Source organism: Aythya marila (assembly GCF_965140915.1).
Source record: "Aythya marila genome assembly, chromosome: 7".
Classification (NCBI taxonomy): Eukaryota; Metazoa; Chordata; class Aves; order Anseriformes; family Anatidae; genus Aythya; species Aythya marila.
In genome coordinates this window covers 13,292,696-13,313,197 of record NC_139048.1, presented here as the reverse complement: position 1 = coordinate 13,313,197, position 20,502 = coordinate 13,292,696, and the positions used below count along the sequence as shown (strand labels likewise).

The window sequence follows — 20,502 nt, the reverse complement described above, 5'->3', positions numbered from 1 at the left end:
TCACGAGGCCGCCCTCCAGGCCTCCCGCAGCCTGGCCTTCACCCGAAACTTCTGCACCTGCAGCACGACGCCGAACTTGCCCTCCAGCGAGGGCAGGGGCTGGTCCGGGGGGCACTCGAGCGTGAACCTCTGCAGCACCCAGGCCAGGAAGAGGAACAGCTCCATCTTGGCCAGGACTTCGCCCAGGCACACGCGGATCCCGGCCCCAAAGGGCAGGTAGCTGGGTGAGGGCGAGTGGATGTGCTGGCCCTGCTCGTCCAGGAAGCGTCCTACAAGGGGAATAATGGGATCCTCTAAAGGGATCGGTCCCTTTCTGCCTGACACCTGCCCAAATTCAGCCACTACGTGTCCCTCCCACCAGGAGCAGGGCAAGGCGGGTGCGAGCTCCCCATCTGGGGAGAAGCAGGACCCGACCTCCTGGCCCCTTTCCTTCTGTGTCCCCACACCACAGGGCACAAAACCCACCGGGGTTGAACTCCTCGGGCTTGTCCCACTCCTTCTCGTCGTGGTGCACGGACCAGAGGTTGATGATGACCCTGGCGCCCTTGGGGATGGCGTACTCCCCGATGCTGCGGGGAGAACACGGCGTGAGGGGGCTGCTCCTGCCCGCCGCCACCACCCAGACCCTGGTGGTCTCACCTGGTGTCGGTGAGGGACACATGAGGGATGAGCAGGGGGGACACGGGCCGGATGCGCAGCACTTCGCTGATGGTGGCCTCCAGGTAGGGCAGCAGCGGGCGGTCGCTGAGGTGGGGGTGACGGGCCAGGCCGATTTTCTGGTCCATCTCCTCCTGGATCTTCCTCTGGACCTGGGAGGGGAGCAAGGGCTGGGCGTGAGCACCCAGCACCACCAGCAGGTGATGGGGGCAGAAGCAAAGTGCTCCTCACAGCTTGATAGCCCTTACTCCAAGAGCCTGACATCTCTCTTGGCATTATCCTTCCCCAAAGCCCCCTGCGATGCCCCTGGTGCAGGAGGGAGACCCGCGGGGCACGGACCTTACCTCAGGGTAGTGGAGCAGGTAGAGCACGGTCCACTTGAGCACGGTCGTGGTGGTCTCCACGCCAGCCCCGAAGATGTCCCCCACCGTCATGAGGAGGTGGTCGTCCGTCAGCTCCAGCCCCGGTGCCGGCGGGCTGTTGTTCTCGGCGCTGAGCCTCACTTGCAGGAGGGCATCCATGAGGTCCCTCACGGTGTCCCCACAGAAGGCTTCCTGCCAGGGGACACAGCTGAGCCCCCCCAGCTCAGCTCCAGCACCCCGCAGCCCCCTGTCCCAGCCCCTTCGGCACCTTGTGTTCGGTGAACTTCTGCTGGAGCAGCTCATCCCTGACCTTGAGGCATTTCTTCAGCAGGGCCAAGTCCTTGTTGGGGAAGATCTGGGGGAGAAAAGCCCTGTTACAGCAAAGGGCTCCAGCTCAACCTCCAGCTCCTTCCTCTCTTCCCTCAGGAGGAGACCACGCAGCTCCTGTGTCCCCACTCACCTGCAGCCAGGGGAAGATGTCCACCAAGCTCTCCTTGGCCACGGTGTCCACGATGCCCTGGCTGTACTCCAGCATGGCCTCGAACTCGGGGTCCCCGCGGCGGTAGGAGGAGTTGAAGCAGAGGGAGCAGACCACGTTGGTGACAGCCCGCGTGAGCTCCGGGGCCATGTCCAGGGCTGCGTCCTGCGCGGCGCTGAGTGTCTCACACAGGGATGCAGCCTCCTGGCAGACTTTTTTTTTTTGGGGGGGGAAGGAGAGGCAGGAGAGGGGACAGTGAGCCCCGGGTGTGGCCAAGGGGGTGGCAGGAGGCACCTCCAGCAGGGGTTTGGGCAGCAGGGATGGAGCAGAGAGGCAATAAGGACAGAAAACACACACATATATGATAGCGGGGTGGCAGGGGACACTCACTGATCTTCTCGAGGGCGACCGAGCCCTCCCCGAACATGGAGAGGGCGGCGTGTACCAGCTTGCGCTGGAACTTCCAGAGGGGGCTGTAGCTGGCGAAGGCGATGTCCTTGCCCCCCCGGGACAGCAGGTCCATGGTCACCTTACGGGGTACACAGCTTTAGGGTCAGGCAGGAAGCCCTGCAGCATCCTCGCCCTGCAGCAGGGGGGTCCCCCAAACCCATCCCCTCGGACTCACGGTGCGGGGCCGTCCGGCGAAAGCCTTCCCCTTCTTCAGCAGCACCTCGCGGGCGTGCTGGTAGCTGTTGACCACCACCACGTAGTGGGAGCCCATCCAGAGCCCGTAGAGGCTGCCGTAGCGACCCTGCAGGCTCCAGAGCCGCAGGTGGAGCTGGGGGTGCCCGGCCAGCTGCAGCAGGCTCCCCACCAGCGGCAGGGCTGGCAGGCTCCGCAGCCGCCCCGTCCCCGTCCCTGTCCCCGTCCCCATGGGACCCCGGCGGCGTGCCAGCCCCCAGGCACACAGCAGGGCCAGGCACAGCAGCAGGGCGGCCAGCGGCAGCATGGTGGGGTGGCTGTGAGGCTGTGCAGCCCCCTCTCCTTTATACCCGCCCAGCAGAGTCCCCTTGACCCTGGGATGGGTTCGGCTGCTTATCGGGGGGATGGCGGCCGGCCGTGACGGGCAGCAGGCCAGCTCCGCAGCTGGGGACAAGGCGGAGGGGCTGGGAGTACGGGGGGAGGCCCTGGGAGCTCCTCTGGGTGCAGGGACTGGGGTGGGCTGGGGGCTGCTGGCGTGCTGCGAGACCCTCCTGGTGTCTGAGGGGCTGGGGCACTGGGCAGCACTGGGAAGAATTGGGCAGTATGGTGCAGGAGTGGTTTGAACTGGTTAGTACTGGGCAGCACTGGGATGCCGGGGCAGCACTGGACAGTCCTGGGCAATATTGGGCAATACAGTGCAGGACTGGTCAGTACTGGGCAGCACTGGGCAATATGGTGCAGGACTGGTGAGTACCGGTTAGTACTGGGCACTACTGGGTAATATGTTTCAGGGGTGGTTTGAACTGGTTAGTACTGGGCAGTACTGGGTAATATAGTGCAGGGGTGGTTTAAACTGGTTAATACTGGGCAGTACTGGGTAATATGAACTATGGTGCAGGACTGGTTTGAACTGGTTAGTACTGGGCAGCACTGAGCAATACTGGGCAGCACTGGGCAATATGGTGTAGGACTGGTTAGAACTGGTTAGTACTGGGGAGCACTGGGTAATATGGTGCAGGACTGGTTTGAACTGGTTAGTACTGGGCAGCACTGGGTAATATGGTGCAAAACTGGCTAGTACAGGTTAATACTGGGCAGTACTGGGTAATATGAACTATGGTGTAGGACTGGTTTGAATTGGTTAGTACTGGGCAGCACTGGGCAATACTGGGCAGCACTGGGCAATATGGTGCAGGAGTGGTTAGGACTGGTTAGAACTGGTCAGTACTGGTCAGCACTGGGCACCCCCCCCCCGCCCTTCGCCTTCCCGCCTCTCTTGTCCCTCAGCGCTGCCCGTAGCGGCGCGGCGCAGGCGGGGCGTGCGGCGGGCAAGATGGCGGCGGGCGGCGCGGCGGAGGCGCAGGCGCGGTTCGGGCACTCGGTGAAGGGGCTGCTGACCGAGAAGGTGACGAGCTGCGGCACTGACGTCATCGCCCTCACCAAGCAGGTGCTGAAGGGCTCCCGCAGCGCCGAGGTGAGCGGCGGGCGGGCCGGCGGACTACAAGTCCCAGCATGCAACGCGGCCGCGGGGCCCCCGGGGAAGGGCGGAGGGGCTGCGGGTGGTACGGGAGGTGCGGGGCGCGGGGCATGATGGGAGTTGTAGGCAGCGGGGGATGTGTGCGCTGATAGGTGTGTGCGGGGCGCGGGGCATGCTGGGAGTTGTAGTCCCGAGGGCAGCTCCTGGCCCTTTGTGGGGGTTTGGGGTTGGATTTGGGGTTGGGGTTGGGGTTGGGGTTGGGTCTGGCAGCGCTGTCCTTGTCTTGTAGCTCCTGGGGCAGGCTGCGAGGAACATGGTGCTGCAGGAGGACGCCATCCTGCACTCGGAGGACGTAAGCTGTGCCTGGCACTGCAACACTGCTGGGAAATAGGGGAGAAGGGTTTTGGGGACGGGGGCCCCGGAATGAGAGATCTGCGCGTGGCGGGGGGAGCAAAGCCGCTGCCAAGCCAAACGTTCGTTCTTGGTCTTGTTTTCCACAGAGCCTGAGGAAAATGGCCATAATAACCACGCACCTGCAGTACCAGTAAGTAGGGGGCACCACCTGCTCTGCGGGGTGCTGAGCGCTGCCCTTCAGCCCCGTCCCTTTATAAGGTTTTTGCCATGCACTGCATCTCCATTAAGAATGTGCAATGCATCTAGGACTAATGGGGAGAAGTTAAAGCCTCTGCTTTGTGTTCTGGGCTTAATCCAGACACACGTGGGGGTTTTGGGCTCCTGAGCCCTTGTTTGAGTCCCTTTTCATCAACGTTGAGTTATGTTGCTGCAATTTGTGCTTTTCTAATGCTCCTTCCTCTCCTTTTCTCATCTAGGCAGGAAGCAATTCAGAAGAAGTGAGTACCTAGCGGAGGGAATGCCAAGAGGACGTGGGAAACAGCACGTAGAGGTTGATGGGGAAAGGAAAGAGTAATGGGGTGTGGGGGGGAGCGAATGCAGCTGGAAGGTTTTTGCAGCTGCTTTTGAAACATGCTGGCCCAGCAAGATAGCGTTTCACTGCTCTGAAGGTCAGTACTGTGAGGAGATGAGAACTTGGGTGAAGGGATGATTTTACTTAAAACTTCTGGTTCTTTCCTTAACGTGCACGAGTACACGAAGTGCGGTTTGCCTTGTGGGCACGGGGAGGTGGGGTGGGGAACCCCGGGATTTCTCTTCCCGTCCCTTGGGTGCTCCCTGGGGATCAGATCTCACTGTCAGCCTCTTCTTGTTTTGTCCCCAGTGTCGAGCAGTCATCAAACCTGCGGGACCAGCTGAGTCACTTGCTGAAATGAAGCGAAGCTGAAGGCACGAGGACTTCTCGACTGGCACTGAGGGCAGCCAGGCATCCTGTCCCCTCTGGGGCTCAGACCTGTGTCTGGACGGTGCTGGATGCCCGCTGGGATATGTGCAGAGCACACATTCCTGAACGTGTGGGCCCCTCTCACGCGGTCCCATCCACGTCTCTGTCTCCAGAACGCTCTCCTGCTTCCCCACATGTGACTGAAACGATCTTAGCAGAAAGTTCCCTTCCCCCAACGATCCCTGTGTTCGCTTAGTTCCCGTGTTTCACCTGCGATGTTCGGCTGTCCAATGTTTCTCACAGCCGGAGTGGGACAATTTTATTTCCCGTCTAAGCTCTGCTCAGCATCCGTCTCCTGAAAGGTGATGGAATAGTGCTGCTGGTGCCTGCCAACAACCAGCAATCACACAGCCCGAGTTTTCATACAAAACAGCTCCCCCCCTCCCAATAAACGTACAAACTGGAGATGTGGGTTTTAAATACAGGTGCCTGAAGTTTGACACGGGTCCTTATTTAGGCACAGATGGTCGCTGCAATTTATTTAGGGCGTGTTAATCAGTGGGAGCTGTAAGTGGCTGGGTGGGTGAGGTGCTTCAGAGTGGGCTGAGGTGCCCGTCCAAGACCTGAATTTTGTAAAGCGTGATTCTGGGCAGACACCTCTGTCCCTGCTCCAGCTGGACATGCCTTGGCGAGCATCCCGCTCTGAGGTTATCTTATTTTCCACTAAGCCAGAGCTTGGAACGCCATCCCTTTGCCAACCCATCTGTACTGCCTTCGGCCTTCAACCACATTCCTGTGCTGGGTTGCTGCTCCAGCTTTTGATGAAGCAGCCTTGGAAGTGCTGTGTAGCTGTATCTGGATGGGAAGGTGTCCAGAGACACAGCTGGGAAGCAGGCAGGGAGATGCAAAAGAAAATCAGGACCCCGTGTATTCAGCTCTGCACGGCTCCGTGGCGACGACTCGGTGACTGGGCTCCCGTTTGCTTCCTGGGCAGTGAGATGGGGTCCGGGCTATAAATATTGTGTCTTGTTTTTCCATCAGTCACTTACCCAGAGCACTTGGAGCACGCTGGAAGCACTTATTTGTGTGCATTTCATCAGCTGATAGCACAAGGCGGGTTGGGAGTGGGGATCAGCCTGCTGTAAGGTGCTGCTGGGGTGCGGTTCCATGTGGCACAACCTCTTTGTCTGTTTTTTTTTACCCTCACCACCCCTCCGGGGCCATTCCCTGCTTGGCCTCAGCTGGTGGCAGCACCCCTGCAGCCCCGTGGAGGTGCCCAGCTCAGCAGGGGCTGTGCTGCAGGGGCTGCTGTGAGGTGATGCCTAAAGGATGGGGCATGGGGTCTGTTTGTGCCCTGGGGGGTTCCTAATCCGTGGCCTCACAGCTGTGTTTGGGGAGAAAAGCTTTTCCCAGAAGCAGGCAGCTTTTTCCCCTGCGAGCTCCCACCCTCTGCAGGGGCTGGGGCATCCCACGGGGGTCTCCCTGCATTTGGGGCGAGCAGGAGGTGGGGTGGGGGACGGGATGCAGCAGGGTGGGGGTACCCAAAGGCTGAGGCTGTGGGTGTGAGGTGACACCGTGGGTGCCGGTAGCGAGCGTGGCCGTGTACCCGGGTTTTTTACCCAAATCTCAGGCCTGGCAGGAGCTGGTGTCGGGCGGAAGCCAGGCCTGGGGCGGCGCAGGGCGCCGGGGCGGAGCGTGGCCGAGCAGCAGCCGGAGGCAGTAAGGCACCCAGGCACCCCGGGGCTCCGGCTCTAGGGTGCCAGGGCCCTGTGGGGGGACCCCATGGGGCCCCGCAGAGGGTTGGGATTCACCCTACAGGGACGTCCTTGGGGGTAGTCCCTCCAGGGCAGGCAGGGTGAGGGTGTTTTGGCGGGGGGGATGTTGGCACGGGGTGCTTTTCGCACTAGGGTTTGGTTTGGGGTCTCCTCGGGGGTTGCTAGAGGGACTAAAAGCGTTCCTGTATTTTGGGGAGGGGGGTGAGGGCTTTGGGGAAGGGCCTGGCGTGGTGCCCGTGGTCATAGTGTTGGCACCAACCCTGTGCCCCCGTTGCTGCAGTGGCCGCGCCGTGTGGGGAGCAGATCCCCCACAAACAGATCCCCCATGAACAGATCCCCCAGGACCAGATCCACCGCGAGGTGCAGGTGAGGGGGCGAGCGGGGCGGCCGGGGAGGGAGCGCCGAGCCCAGGCAGTGCCAGGACACCCGCCAGTCAGGGGACAAAGCTCATTTGGGGACCAAAGTGAGGGTAAAAGGGCATTTGGCTGCTGCCAGCGGGGTTTCAGAGCAGGCGCTTTGCTCGTTTCCCTGTGGGGATGAGGAGGGAGAGGAGCGAGCCTGTGTTCCTCTGCCTGCACCCCCGTCAGTCAGGGAAACAGCATCCGTGGCCTGAAAAAATATTGCAAACAGCAATGAAATCCCCTCTTGTGCAAAGATGTGTGTGTATACAAGCAGGGGAAGCCAAGCAGGGTGGGTATCTAGCCTGATTTTTAGCTGGGTGCGGTGCCAGAGGGCACTGGGGGCACGTATAAGCTGAGCACGGGTGTGATCCCATGTTTTGTGACCCCACGGAGTCACCGTGGCCCAGCTTGCTGCAGTAGGGTGCCCCGTGTCCTTCCCACCTCAGGATTACTACGGCAAAGAGCTGCAGAAGTCGGAGGACCTGAAAACCAACGCTTGCGTCACCTCGGCCAGGCCGGTCCCCAAGGCCATCAGAGATGCTCTGGAGCGCGTCCACGAGGAGGTGGTGGCCAGGTGAGCTCCGGGTGAGTTCCTCCTGCTGCCACATCCCCGTGGGCTGCAGCCCCCGGGGGGCAGGAGCCAGTGTGGTAACCCCCTCCCCCAGGTACTACGGCTGCGGTTTGGTCGTCCCCGAGTGCCTGGCGGCGTGCCGGGTCCTGGACCTGGGCAGCGGCAGCGGCAGGGACTGCTACCTGCTGAGCCAGCTGGTTGGGGAGCGGGGCCACGTCACCGGCATCGACATGACCCAGGGCCAGGTAGGGTGTGGGGACAACCCCTGGGCTCGCTTTGTCCCCTCTCCGTGTCCCCCCAAATGTTCGTTCCCTTCCTCCTCCCAGGTGGAGGTGGCGAGGAAGCACATCGCGTATCACATGGAGAAGTTTGGCTACCGAAAGCCGAACGTGGACTTCCTCCAGGGCTACATGGAGAAGCTGAGTGATGCCGGGCTGGCTGATGAGAGCTACGATATTGTCATGTAGGTACCCTGCAGGGGTCTGCACCCACATCCCACCAGCTTGCTTGCTTCAGCCACGTGTGAGGAAAGGGAAAAACCCAAAGAGGATTTGGGCTGGGACCTGGGAGTACGGGAACTGCCCTTTTTGTGGTTGAACCCTGCACTAAGCGACAGGCTGTGCAGCAGCCGGCGGTGCTGAGCATAGGAGATGGTGCAAATGAGCCTTGGTCTTCTTCTCTCCAGCTCCAACTGCGTGATCAACCTTGCCCCTGACAAGAGGGCCGTGCTGCGGGAGGCCTATCGCGTGCTGAAGGTGGGGAGCGGAGCAGGGCTGGGGCCACTTTGGGGGCTGTTGCTCCATTTCCCAGCCCATTTTGCCCCACTGCATCCCGCTCACTCCTCGCTGCCTTCCAGCCTGGCGGAGAGATGTACTTCAGCGACGTCTATGCCAGCCAGCGCCTGAGCGAGGCCGTGAGGAAGCACAGGGTGCTGTGGGGTGCGTAGGGCTCCTGGATATAGGGTGACACGGGACGGGGAGCACCTTGTTGCCTTGTGTCACCCGTGTGCGTGCTGTCATGCCAGGGGAGTGCCTGGCGGGAGCCCTGTTTTGGGGAGACCTCTACAGCATCGCCGAGGAGGTGGGCTTCAGCCCCCCGCGCCTGGTCACCGCCAGCCCCATCACCATCGGGGACAAGGAGCTGGAGGGTGTTGTCGGTGAGGGTCCTGACGGGGAGCAGTGGCTCTGTTTGGCCACGGGGAGAGGTGCTGGGACCCTGTGCTCAGCACCTGGCCCGCTGGGCTCTCCCTTTTTAGGGGACTGCCGCTTCGTCTCCGCCACATTTCGGCTCTTCAAGGTGCCGGGGAGCAGCCGTGCTGGGCCGGGCCAGGTCATCTACAACGGTGGGATCGTGGGGCACGAGCGAGAGCTGGTGTTTGATGCCAACTTCACCTTCAAGGTACGGGGAGGTGCGTTTTGGGCTTCTGGGGATGGCGAGCAGACCCAGCCTGAAGGGCTGGGGATGGGGCAGCACTGATGCAGTGTGGTTTAGGGGATGAGGTGGTGGATGGGGGCCATATAAGCCAGAAGAGCTGCAAATAGGGCAGGGAGAGGGAGCCAGAGCTGGGCATTGTGAAGACGGGAGCAGGACATCCCTGGTGGCTTCACCAGGTGGTTTGGAGCCCACTGCTTGCTCCCTGTGGGTGTTCCTCCAAGCTTTGGGCCAGGCTGAGCCCTGCTTTCAGTCCCCACATATCTGACTGGGCAGCTGGGGGACCCTGGTCCGTGTGTCCCAGCCCCATGACTGTCACCGTGTCCCCAGGAAGGAGAGGCGGTGGATGTGGATGCCGAGACGGCCGCAGTGCTGCGCAGCTCCAGGTTTGCGGAGGAATTCCTCATCCGAGCCGCCGGGGCCGATGCCGCCGCACCCCAGGGCTGCTGTGGCAGGAGGGTGAAGGTTGGTAGCAGCAGCCCCGTGCTGGATTTGGGGCTGGGGACGCTGCTGTCCCTTGCTAGGTCCCTTTGCCCCTGTACGTGCCCACCTGGGGTGTTGGAGCTGGTGCCTGGGCAGCCCTGGGGTCTGCATGGGGACAGCTCCTCCCTGCCTTGGGGCGCAGTGACCACCCCAGCTGCTCCTCGCTGCTGCTGTGAGCTTTGGGCCCTGACCCCACAGCCCAAAGCACTTTTATCTATCTGCTGGAAGCCTCCCTCCTCATCCTCACGGCCATCCTTCCACATGGGCCAGCAGGGGTCATCAGTAGGCCGGGGAGATAAAGCCCTGCAGCTGCGCGTCCCTGGAGCACAGCCTTGCGCTGGGCTTTTGGGTCCCTGTCCAAGCAGAAGGCATTTTTCAGATAAAAAAAGCAGAGTGAAACCCCCCCCAGAAGCTCTCAGCACCCTCTTAGGGCAGGGAAAAGCCAGCAGGCTGATCCCCATGGCGGCAGGGAGCGAGTGGTGGGGAAACGCTGCTTCCACAGGGGGCCTCCTGTTTCCCTGTGGCCTGATCCTAAATCGGCTTCTCCTCTGCCCTACAGGAGAAGATCTGCGACCCCTTCCTGCTGCTGGAGAAGCTGGCGGCCCCGGCTCCTGCCTGTGGTCCCGCTGCCACCTGCGGGCCCCGGGGCTGCTGCTGAGCGATGTCCCCATACCGCTGGGTGCCAGTGGGGCAGGGGGCTGCGGCCCACATGGTGTGGGGTTATCACCAGAGGAAAAAATAGAAATAAAAGGCCGAGATGAAACCCTGTGGGGTTGGAGACTGCGGGGTGCTGTGCTTTTAGGTCTCGGTATGAGCACGGTGGGGATGGGGAGCACCCTAGGGGTCCCCTCGCTCCCTGTGGGACACATGGACAGGGATGGGAGCTGTGGGATGGGAGCTGTGGGTCCCCTCATATGGGATTTCTCAGCACCCTGCAGTGTGTACCCCATGCACCAGTCCAGCTCTGCTCTGAGCCCCCCAAAACCCCCTGCACACACACCCCACCCCGTAGCTTTTTCTGAAACCATCCCTTCAGCCCAGGGCAGCCCCACAGCCTGTCCCCAGGGATGGGATTTCTTCTCCCTTTCCCCGTGCATCACTGCTGAGGTTTTTTTTTTTTCCCCCGGACTCCATCTAGTGGGAAGCCCTGTGTGCTGTGCAGGCCTTGCACCTGCAGAGTTTTGCAGGGAAATGCGGCGGTTTTGGAAATCCCACAATGTGGCTGCCCGGGTCCCACACCCCACACACGTCCCACATCCCACCTGCCCCAACACCAGGCTGCTGAGCGGCACCATGTCCCAGTCCTGGATGAGCTGGGAAATGAGGGAACATTTCCATCCCTCCTCGTGCCCTGATCGTCCAGGAGGGACCAAAATCCCCTCTCTGCCAGCTGAACATCATCTTGTCCCCATCAGGCCGTGTGTGTGCAAAGAGAGGGAGATCCTTGGGGTTTTTACAAGTTTACGAGGCCTGTAAGGGCAGTTCCCAGTCACAGAAGGGATTTCCTAAGCGCCCCACACTGCTCGCCCTGATCTCTGCCAGGAGCGAAGTAGGGGAGCGATTAATCCCCAGTTTGGGGATTAAACCCATAAATAATGCCCTTAAATATGGTTTCCTGGAAAGTCACCTCGCCAGCCCAACCTTTTGGGTTCAGATGGGACCACAAACCTGCACGATTCAGTGTGTGAGAACTTGCAAGTGGTTGGGTTTAGGGCCGCAGAGTGGTGTGCTTAGAAAAACTGTAACTCCTCGTTTGTGTGCTATTTTATTATTTTATTTTGTTTATTTTTTTTAAAAAATATTATTTTTTCTTTTTCTTTTTATTTCTTTTTATTTTATTTTATTTTTTTACATTTTGTATTTTTTTCTTTCATTTTATTTATTTTTGACTTTTTTGACTAGAAAAAACATAAAACGTTGTTTGTGTTTTATTTTATTATTTTGTTTCTTTTAAAATTATTCTTGGATTTACTTTATTACTTTATATCGATTTATTACTTTATTTTAATATTATATTTTATTTTTATTTCATTTATTTTTGCCTTTTTTGACTAGAAAAACCACACAACGTTTTGTTTTACTTTATTATTTTGTTTCCTTTTATTTGCAATTATTTTTTCTTTTTAAAATTTTGTATTCATCTTTATTTTATTTTTGTTTTATTTTATTACTTTATTTTATTTTAACATTTTATTTATTTATTTTTATTATTGTATTTCATTTCGTTTTATTTCAATTTCGTTATTTTATTTGATTTTAAATAAAATAAAATTATTTTATATAATTTTTATATAAAATATTATATAATTTATGTAATTTTATATATTTTTTATAAAATTTATTTGATTTTAAATAAAATTATTTTATTTTATTTTATTTTATTTTATTTTATTTTATTTTATTTTTTCAAATGTTGTTGCTTCTCCCTTCACCCTCCCCCGGCTCCCGGGGCCGGCCGTTCGCACTGTGTGTGCCCCACACGGCCGCCAGGGGGAGCTGCGACACCGCTCACCGGGCCCGGGGCTGGGACCGGGGGGGGACACACACGGAGCCGGTCCCGGTCCCGTTCCCCATCCCCGTCCCCATCCCGCTCCCGTCCCCGTCCCCCTCCACCCCCCCCCTCCCTCCCCATCCCCTCTCCCATCCCCGCCCCGCCATTGGTCGCGCCCCCTCTTAGCCCCGCCCCCTCTCCCCCCACCCCCTCCCCTATTGGCCCTCACCCGGGGGCCGGCCCCGCCCCGCAGTCACGCGCCGCGGGGGGGGGCCGGCGGCGGGCGGCGATTGGCCGAGGGGCGCGCGGGCGGCCCCGCCCCCTCGACGGTTACCGGCCGGCCGTTGGCGGCCGTTAGCCGCGGCCCCGCCCGGGCGAGGCGGAGCGGGGCGGAGCGGGGCGGGGAGCGCCGCGCGGCTCCACCAAGGCGGCGCTCGGCTCGGCCCGGCTCCGGCAGTCGCCGCCCGTCGGGTCCCGCGGGCAGCCGCGCCCCGCCTGCCGCCAGCACCGCCGCCAGCACCGCCACCGGTGCCAAGCGGGGCACGGCCGCGGGCGATGCGGGGCGGCGGCGGCCCCGCCGCCGAGCCCTGACTAAAGATGGCCGCGCTGCCCGGGGGGAACATGGCGGGGGGCGGCCGGGGGGCGCGGGGAGCGCCGCTGCTGCTGCTGCTGCTGCTGGGCTGCTGCTGCCGCATGGGCCGCCCGCCCGCCGCCTCCGCTGCCGCTCCACCCGCCTCTTCCTCCTCATCATCATCCTCCTCATCGGCGGAGGAGACGGTGATCATCGGGCTGCGGCTGGAGGACACGGACGACGTCTCCTTCATGGAGGGGGGAGCGCTGCGGGTGAGCGAGAGGACGCGGGTCAAGCTGCGGGTGTACGGGCAGAACATCAACAACGAGACCTGGTCGCGCATCGCCTTCACCGAGCACGAGCGGCGGCGGGGGGGAGGCCGGGCGACGCTGGCTGGAGACGGCGGGGGAGCGGCGGCGGTGGTGGGGAGAGGAGGAGGAGGAGGAATGGGCTCCTCGGCCGGAGGAGGAGGTGGTGGTGGTGGTGTTGGAGGAGGAGGAGGAGGAGGCGGTGGAGCCCCGCAGCGCTGCGGCATCCGCACGTCGGACATCATCATCCTGCCGCACATCGTGCTCAACCGGCGCACGTCGGGCATCATCGAGATCGAGATCAAGCCCCTGCGCAAGACGGAGAAGAGCAAGTCCTATTATCTGTGCACCTCCGTCTCGGCCCCCGCCGCCGCCGCCCTAGGGCCCGGGGCCGCCGGTGGGTTGGTGGGTGCCGAGGGACCCGCCGGCCCCCCGCCCTGGGGGGAGACCACCTGGATCTACCACGACGGAGAGGACACCAAGATGATCGTCGGGGAGGAGAAGAAGTTCCTGCTGCCCTTCTGGCTGCAGGTGATCTTCATCTCGCTCCTGCTCTGCCTCTCGGGCATGTTCAGCGGCCTCAACCTGGGCCTCATGGCGCTGGACCCCATGGAGCTGCGCATCGTGCAGAACTGCGGCACGGACAAGGAGAAGAACTACGCCAAGCGCATCGAGCCCGTGCGCCGTCAGGGCAACTACCTGCTGTGCTCCCTCCTGCTGGGCAACGTCCTGGTCAACACCACGCTGACCATCCTGCTGGACGACATCGCCGGCTCCGGGCTGGTGGCCGTGGTGGTCTCCACCATCGGCATCGTCATCTTCGGTGAGATTGTGCCGCAGGCCATCTGCTCCCGGCACGGCCTGGCCGTGGGCGCCAACACCATCTTCCTCACCAAGTTTTTCATGATGATGACCTTCCCGGCCTCCTACCCTGTCAGCAAGCTGCTGGACTGCGTCTTGGGCCAGGAGATCGGCACCGTTTATAACCGGGAGAAGCTGTTGGAGATGCTGCGGGTCACTGATCCGTACAATGATCTGGTCAAGGAGGAGCTCAACATCATCCAAGGAGCCCTGGAGCTGCGCACCAAGACGGTGGAGGACGTGATGACTCCGCTCCGGGACTGCTTCATGATCGCTGCCGAGGCCGTGCTCGACTTCAACACCATGTCCGAAATCATGGAGAGCGGCTACACCCGCATCCCCGTTTTCGAGGGTGACCGCTCCAATATCGTGGACCTGCTCTTCGTTAAGGACCTGGCTTTTGTGGACCCTGACGACTGCACGCCGCTCAAGACCATCACCCGGTTCTACAACCACCCGCTGCACTTTGTCTTCAACGACACCAAGCTCGACGCCATGCTGGAGGAGTTCAAGAAAGGTGGGATGATGGCAGGGCTCTGTGGGTGGTGGGGAGCACCCCCGGTGAGGGGGCTCTGAGGGGATCCCTCGCTGCTTCCCCTCACAGAGGCTGTGGGAAGGTGCGCTCGGGACAGAGGAGCCTGAATTTAGGCATCTGCCAGCTCCCTGACCCAGAAAGCTGACCCATGGCTGGGTGATGGTCTGTGCCCCCTGCCTCTTTTCCCCACTACCAGGCTGCGTGTGTGGGCATTGTGCCAAGCAAGGCTGCTTTTTTTTTTTTTCTTTTTTATTTTTCCACTCATCTGCACATTATAGTGGGAACTGCTGACATGAATATGCGCCCGTTACTTGGCTCAGTCCTCCCTGTGCTTTTTCAGCTGGCCTGACAGCGAGGAGAGGAGCGGGTGGGCTGCTCGTGTAGGTCACTCCTATCTTTCCGGCTTAGTGCGCACACACGTGCTGAGATAAACACGGCGTTCGCACTCCATTCATCGGCTCGGCTGGCTGACTTCAGCCCTGTGCTCGTGTTACAGCTATCCTGATTGATGCTTTGATCTGGGAACCCAGAAATAGTTCCAGGGTCTTAAAATGTGTTTGAATGCACCTGTCTGGGTGGCACGTTGGGGTTACGGGCCTTTTTACCTAGGCTCTCCTCTGCCCCAAGGACCACAGGCTCAGCTGTGCAAACACGTGAGCCTGTCTACATCTCTGGTCTGGTGTTTGTATTCATTGCTTCAGAACTGGATGGGGGCTTTCCATCTGAATTGTGGGAGGTGTTCTCCTGACAGATGTGCGTTAATTCTCATTATAAACCTTTGCTTATGAGGAAAAAACAACACAACTTTTTTTTCCCTGTTTGAATCCGTTCCTCTCTGCAAGCCAAATAATGATGCAGGCTGTGTGCCCTGCGCAAAAAAGTGCTTTAAAGGAAATAGTAAGTGAAATTCCAAATCAATTAGGTACTTGCAGACCGTCATGCTGCTTAACTGAAGGTAAAGTGAGTGCCACGGACTGATCATAACCATGGGAGCTCAGAGCAATGTGCTGTCAGGCGGTCTCTGAGAGATGATCTGACTGAAAGAGATGTTAATAGCTGCATTGGTACCACAGTTAGGCTAATGAGGAAAAGTTAAGTTAGCCTTTTATCAAATGCAGAATTCTCTTGAAGATAACTCAGTAAATTGGTGAATGTTTTTTCTAGGTAACATTTAATTTTCCATTTAGATTTCCAGGTACTGGTTGGTCCCCACACTGAGCTTTGGCAGCATGGCATTTGATCTGTTTCTGCCTGCTTAACTCAATTTAGGGGATTCAGACGGTTATTCTGTTGGTATCCTCACTTTTCTTTCACAGATGGAAGGTGAACACACTCCTGCTTTTTGCTGACCAGAGCAGCAGCTGCTCTGTTTAGTTCTTTCTGTCTCAGTGTGGTGATGGGGAAATCTTACTCTGGTTCAGAGCTGTTGAACAGGAGATGTGGGAGAGCCTCGCCTGTGGTTTCTGTGCTGCAAAATCTGCAGCTCAGATCTGGGAAACTCAATTATGTCACTTAACTGCTGGCTGGTTAAGGTGGGTTCTGCTGGGTGTGCAGGCCTGGAGTTCTTTTCCCTCCGTTACTCTGACTCCAGGTAGCGTGGCAGGGTTCTTAACCTGCAGCTGGACCTCTGTTTGTTTTTTTTTTTTTTTCTAGTTTTGTGTGTAGCAATGTGTCTGAAGGGAGGTGAAACGCTCCTGTGTGTTTAAAAATAGGGGCCCTTTTATTTAATAGCTTGGAGAATCAGGCATTTTAATCCTGCAAGTGTGGCAAAGCCAAATAGGCCTCTTTGCACTTTCTGAAATTCATGCCTAAAATAGGCTCCTTAATTCTCTGGGGTTGCTTGGAAGGTACAGACCAGAGGTTGCTTTTGCTGATAGCCAGAGGACTTCCCTTGCCTGCACCAGGTAAATTCCCAGCAGCACAAGTTTAGGATGACTTCCTAATGGGAACGTATGCCCTCCTGCAACCACTGCGTTTTGGAGCAGACCCTGTAGTAGTGGATTAATTTGGGATAGTTTGATCGTGCCTCATATTTACTCCAGGATGGCCGTGCTGGTTGCTGTGCGTTGACAAGCCCAGGTGTTAGGACTAGTTCCGTCTTAACTGGTTTTTCTTTAAACATGCAGATAGGGTGGAAATAAATAGCTTCCTTTGTCCTTTGAAATGAATGTAAATAACTGATAGCTTGCTTGATCTGGCATAGCGCGCTGTCTTTTGCAAGAGTTCTTCAAACTCCTTTCTGCACGGCAACCTTGCCAAATTCCCGTGAGAATGTACAAATTAAGGGTGAGAATCAAATTGCATGTTGTTCTCCGGTAAAGTGCTGAAAATAAATAAGCTTACGGTTTTTAATCGCCCCTTTCCCACCACGTTGACCTTCCACCACGGTAGGCTCGCTCCAAAGCTCTCACCTGCCTTTCTCCCACCCAGGTGGCTACAACCCTGTTCATTGCAGCGAGCAGCTCGTGTGATAGTGCTACTGTCAGTTAAAGGCTTTAATCTGTTCAAGGAAAGAGGCTTTTTTTTATTATTATTTTTTAAGAAGTTTAGGAGTTAACATAAATTGGAGCCTTCCAGCGAAGAGATGAAAAGCCAAGCATGGCAGGATACGTGTCCTTCTGGTGCTGTGGCAGATGAAACTGGTCGTTTTGTACTTGCTTAGGCTGGGCAGCTGGAGGATTTGGTGGTGAGCTTATTATTAATGTTCTTTGCCCACAGTTGCAAAATGAATATATGTTTCGCTTCTATGCTGCCAGGCAAGAAACTTAATTTTAAGAGAGCTGCAGCACATTCCCGTTCCCGTGTTGCTCTAATCTCTTGAAGTATGAATAAACATGACTTCTGAAGCAGCCTGCTAAAAAGCTTCTCTCCTAAAAAGCATTGTTTATTTTAAAATAAATAAAAACTTCTGAAAGTGGAGTAGCTCTCTATTCCTGTCAACAGACCTCAACTCCATTTGCCAGCTAGCTGTGCAGACTGGGCGTTCAGCTTACTTGAATTCAATCTGTTCAACCCCAGTTTAATGCAGGGAAGTACAGGGTACCCGTTCCACAAGTCAGGGAAATGACCTGCCCGACTCTGCAAAGATGTGTCTTGTTTGAAATAACCTCTTGCTGGCTGTTGCTGTAAAGGGGAGCAAGGCGACAGCTCTTCCAGGATCAATTACTATCCTGGCTCCTTAAGGTGCAGCAGGGAGTGAATGAACATCAAAGTCATTTTTGGAAAGAAGCTATGGGCTGTCTCATCTGGTGTCTTTTCCCTTGACGGTAAGTGTTGTGTTGTTGCTGTTGTTATCTTGACAGTTTTCCTAGGTCTTTGGCACTTGGGTGGAGTGTTTTTCAGTGCTGGACCTCTGCATGTGTGATCCTAAATCCAAAGTTTTCTATTTGAAGCTCTCCAAATGCCAGAGTTACAAGAATTCAGCTTGCAAAGCCTTGTTTTCTAATACTAGTATTCTAAGACAGGTCCTCTTTCTATCAGCCATTGTATGGCTGCTTTCCTGGTGGCCTGGACAGCCTTGTAGTGCGGCAGTTTCTCAGTCAGAGTCTTCCGTATCCATACTTGGAGATCTTTGACTTGTATGTTTTGATCTTATTTATATCTGTCTCTAGTATTACGTTATAGTAAAGATCAGAGTTAATAACCTAGTACAGAGAAGTCATGGTAACTGCGTGCAGCGGTCCTGAGCTCTTATTTTCTGAATCACATGGCAGCCTTGAGACAATTCCTGGATTCCTTATTAAAATTATTGCCGACTGAACCTTAAAAGATTTTTCTTCCCTAAAAACCTTGTCAGATTTAACTTGAGGATCTTTTCTGCATGCTCTGTTGATTTTTGTTGTCTGTCTTTAAGAAAGTATCTGTTTAGTAAGAACACAGACCATTTTTTTTCTCAGGGTCTTGTTTCTTTTCTAGTTCTTCCTCCCACTCCCAGGAAAACCATGGCCCAGGAACCTGAAACTCTTACTTCTGAGGGGAGGGACAGCGAGTGACTGGTAGCCCACAAATTCAAAGCTCTGCACTGCTGTTATTCTGGGCTGAGCTCTCTTTCTGTTATTAGGTCGCTTACCTTTCTGCTGCAACTCCAACCCAGACTTGCAGCTCGATTCTTTCCTGGTCTCTTTCAGGTTTTATAGGTTCCCATCCTGCTGAATCTGAGTCCAGGCTTCCCATAACTAAACTTCATTTAACGCATCTGGATGCTTGCTTTCTGGTTCATCTAACAGGTTGTTTGTCTCTGAAGCTGTTTTTCTGTTTAGGCTGTGACTGCAGCATTACAAGGAACTGGAAGAAACTACATAAATCCCTTCTGGAATTATCAAAGGCATGTAAAACTCCTTCTTGGAAAACAATATTGCTTTCAAGGCTGCTTGGCTAAAAAAAGGCATCTCTTCGGCTCCTTTTAGGAGAATTCACATAAAGATAAAGGTGTTGAGGCCCCGCACGGAGACTTCTTGTGTGAAGACAATAGGGCAACGATTAGGGAATTTGCCACCAAGATATAGAAGACTTAGCACGATGTGCCTGTAGGTTTGTTCCTGGGGGATGCGTTCAAGGGCAGCTCCAGCTCTCCTGGGGCTCCCTGCTGTGATGCTTTTGTGGGCCTAGGAGAAGGAGAGATGGTGCTGGAGAGCAGCAGTGCTGTGTCAGCCTGGCCTTGGTGAGGAGTCCAGCTGGAGGCTCTGCTCTGCTGCTGAGGGCAGAATGAGATGTGGATCACGGAGAGGAGTAAGCAAATACAATGCCCTAAGTGTTCAGAGCAGTACAGGTCTGAATTTGACACATGTGCTTGGCATCATTCTTTGATTGCTTTTTAGCTCATGATTAGAGTCTCATTAGTCAACAAAGACAAGCTGTTGCCATTTCCCCCAGTGTTCTCCAAGTTAGCAAACTCCTGCACCCACTGGGGTGAATTCCGCAAGCGAGCCAGGTTCCTATCTGCTTTCTGTCTATAAAGGCTCTCTGTGATAGGCACAGCTACAAATTTCAGGTCAGTCTGTGCTGTCAGCAGCATTTCCCGGCCAGTTTTGAAGCCGAATATGGAGAGAAGAGGCAAAATGTTGACTTCTGAGCAAATTCAGTAGTACAGCGAAGTGATCGGGTAGTGTAACCATTGCAGTTTTCTTTCAGGGCTGAGATTTTTTTTGTTTTTTTCAGTATTTCTCTGCCAACGTGAGGTACCGAGGAGCAGAACGCTCTGTGAACATCAGTCAACTACAAGGGTGTAAAACCAGTGACAGAGAGAAAGAGTGCTAGAAAAGAGGAAATGTGTTTTGTTCCCCCTGGAAGCTTGGTGATCTCATCAAGCTGCAATTCAAGAGCTTCTGAAACTAAAGATATTGTCTTTAATAAGTCGTCTTAGGTGTTTGTTTCTTTCTGTGAGCGTGTCTAATCAACACTGAAGCTTTGTCAGCTCTTGTGTGTGGGCGAGCAGCAATAGTGTGGTATCTCCCATCAGTTGCTTTGTAATGTGAGTGGCAGAAGGAGATGGATCTAAAGGTTGCGGTTCTGATCGTCATCTCTGGAAAATGCTGGGAACAGTGGAAACGCTATTGCTATTTTGCTGTTCAGCCAAAGCTAGTAAATATTACAGCGGAAGCTGTCTGTACAACCATTATTTGACACTAGTATGGAAGCATTATTATGTAGTTTCTAATTATGTGATCGCAGACTGCCTGTTCAAGACCTCTGGGTAGCAATGTAATTGAATAAGTGAGCTTGAGATACTCTTATCAGCCTCTTCAGTGCCTTGTGCCAAGGCAAATATTTGGGACAAAATCATCCTTTTGATAACCTAATGTATTAGGCCCATTGTTCTTTTTTATTTCACGTATCAAATCTGTTCTGATGCCTAAATATTGAGCTATTAGCATGTGTGATTGCAGGAGAGCTCAGCAGCAAAGCAACCCAACAACAGGTTTATTTTGCAGGCTGTAGTATTGCTCTAGCTGGCAATAGAGTAAAGGAGGGAGTTAGTCACCTCACCTCTTCTAAACACTTCACAAAGTATGCTTAATATTAAGAGTTGTAAGTCAGTTTTACAGCTGCCTAGGCACTATAAAATGGGTCTAGAATGAACGGAGAGGCTGAGCGGTGTGTTGAATGAGTCTGTATCTCATCCTACATTGCTTTTTCTGTTAATATTTAAGAAGAACTCTTTTTCAT

General features: G+C 55.6%; 4 protein-coding genes across 7 annotated transcripts in view; 3 read left to right on the top strand and 1 right to left on the bottom strand.

Annotated features, from left to right (window-relative positions):
* On the bottom strand, positions 1 to 2,446 carry CYP17A1 (cytochrome P450 family 17 subfamily A member 1; the record flags this gene model as incomplete). The annotated part of the gene is made up of 8 exons (XM_082764776.1): positions 1 to 269; positions 466 to 569; positions 640 to 809; positions 1,002 to 1,211; positions 1,288 to 1,374; positions 1,480 to 1,709; positions 1,888 to 2,026; positions 2,123 to 2,446. 8 exons carry the CDS (start codon positions 2,444 to 2,446, stop codon positions 1 to 3), a joined length of 1,533 nt encoding a protein of 510 aa, XP_082620902.1.
* Positions 2,447 to 3,466: 1,020 nt separating this feature from the next.
* On the top strand, positions 3,467 to 5,381 carry BORCS7 (BLOC-1 related complex subunit 7). Of its 2 annotated transcripts, XM_082764372.1 has the most exons (5): positions 3,467 to 3,613; positions 3,906 to 3,968; positions 4,117 to 4,160; positions 4,447 to 4,467; positions 4,851 to 5,381. In XM_082764372.1, the coding sequence occupies exons 1-5, from the start codon at positions 3,473 to 3,475 to the stop codon at positions 4,900 to 4,902; spliced, it is 321 nt and encodes a 106-aa protein (XP_082620498.1). In that variant the 5' UTR covers positions 3,467 to 3,472; the 3' UTR covers positions 4,903 to 5,381. The 2 variants fall into 2 exon arrangements, with proteins under 2 accessions (XP_082620498.1, XP_082620499.1); XM_082764373.1 differs by lacking the exon at positions 3,906 to 3,968.
* A 1,218-nt stretch (positions 5,382 to 6,599) lies between these two features.
* Positions 6,600 to 10,333, top strand: AS3MT (arsenite methyltransferase). The gene is made up of 11 exons (XM_082764395.1): positions 6,600 to 6,629; positions 6,966 to 7,051; positions 7,533 to 7,660; positions 7,752 to 7,902; positions 7,984 to 8,120; positions 8,343 to 8,412; positions 8,514 to 8,595; positions 8,682 to 8,813; positions 8,913 to 9,055; positions 9,419 to 9,553; positions 10,131 to 10,333. Coding segments are annotated over exons 1-11 (1,164 nt in total). The 5' UTR covers positions 6,600 to 6,628; the 3' UTR covers positions 10,230 to 10,333.
* A 2,098-nt stretch (positions 10,334 to 12,431) lies between these two features.
* CNNM2 (cyclin and CBS domain divalent metal cation transport mediator 2) overlaps positions 12,432 to 20,502 on the top strand; it is a 114,778-nt gene continuing 106,707 nt past the window's right edge. For all 3 annotated transcript variants that reach the window (XM_082764841.1, XM_082764842.1, XM_082764843.1), the window contains exon 1: positions 12,432 to 14,319. In XM_082764841.1, the coding sequence (XP_082620967.1) occupies positions 12,660 to 14,319 (1,660 nt within the window). In that variant the 5' untranslated portion in view covers positions 12,432 to 12,659. The remainder of the gene's footprint in view (positions 14,320 to 20,502) is intronic.

Bases quoted from the DNA above. Each gene is read 5' to 3' on its own strand.
- BORCS7 (XM_082764372.1), top strand. From the start codon at position 3,473: ATGGCGGCGGGCGGCGCGGCGGAGGCGCAGGCGCGGTTCGGGCACTCG. The intron at 4,161-4,446 runs GTAAGTAGGGGG...TTTCTCATCTAG, and splicing joins ACCACGCACCTGCAGTACCA to GCAGGAAGCAATTCAGAAGA. The intron at 4,468-4,850 runs GTGAGTACCTAG...TTTTGTCCCCAG, and splicing joins CAGGAAGCAATTCAGAAGAA to TGTCGAGCAGTCATCAAACC.
- AS3MT (XM_082764395.1), top strand. The intron at 8,121-8,342 runs GTAGGTACCCTG...TCTTCTCTCCAG, and splicing joins GAGAGCTACGATATTGTCAT to CTCCAACTGCGTGATCAACC. The intron at 8,413-8,513 runs GTGGGGAGCGGA...GCTGCCTTCCAG, and splicing joins AGGCCTATCGCGTGCTGAAG to CCTGGCGGAGAGATGTACTT.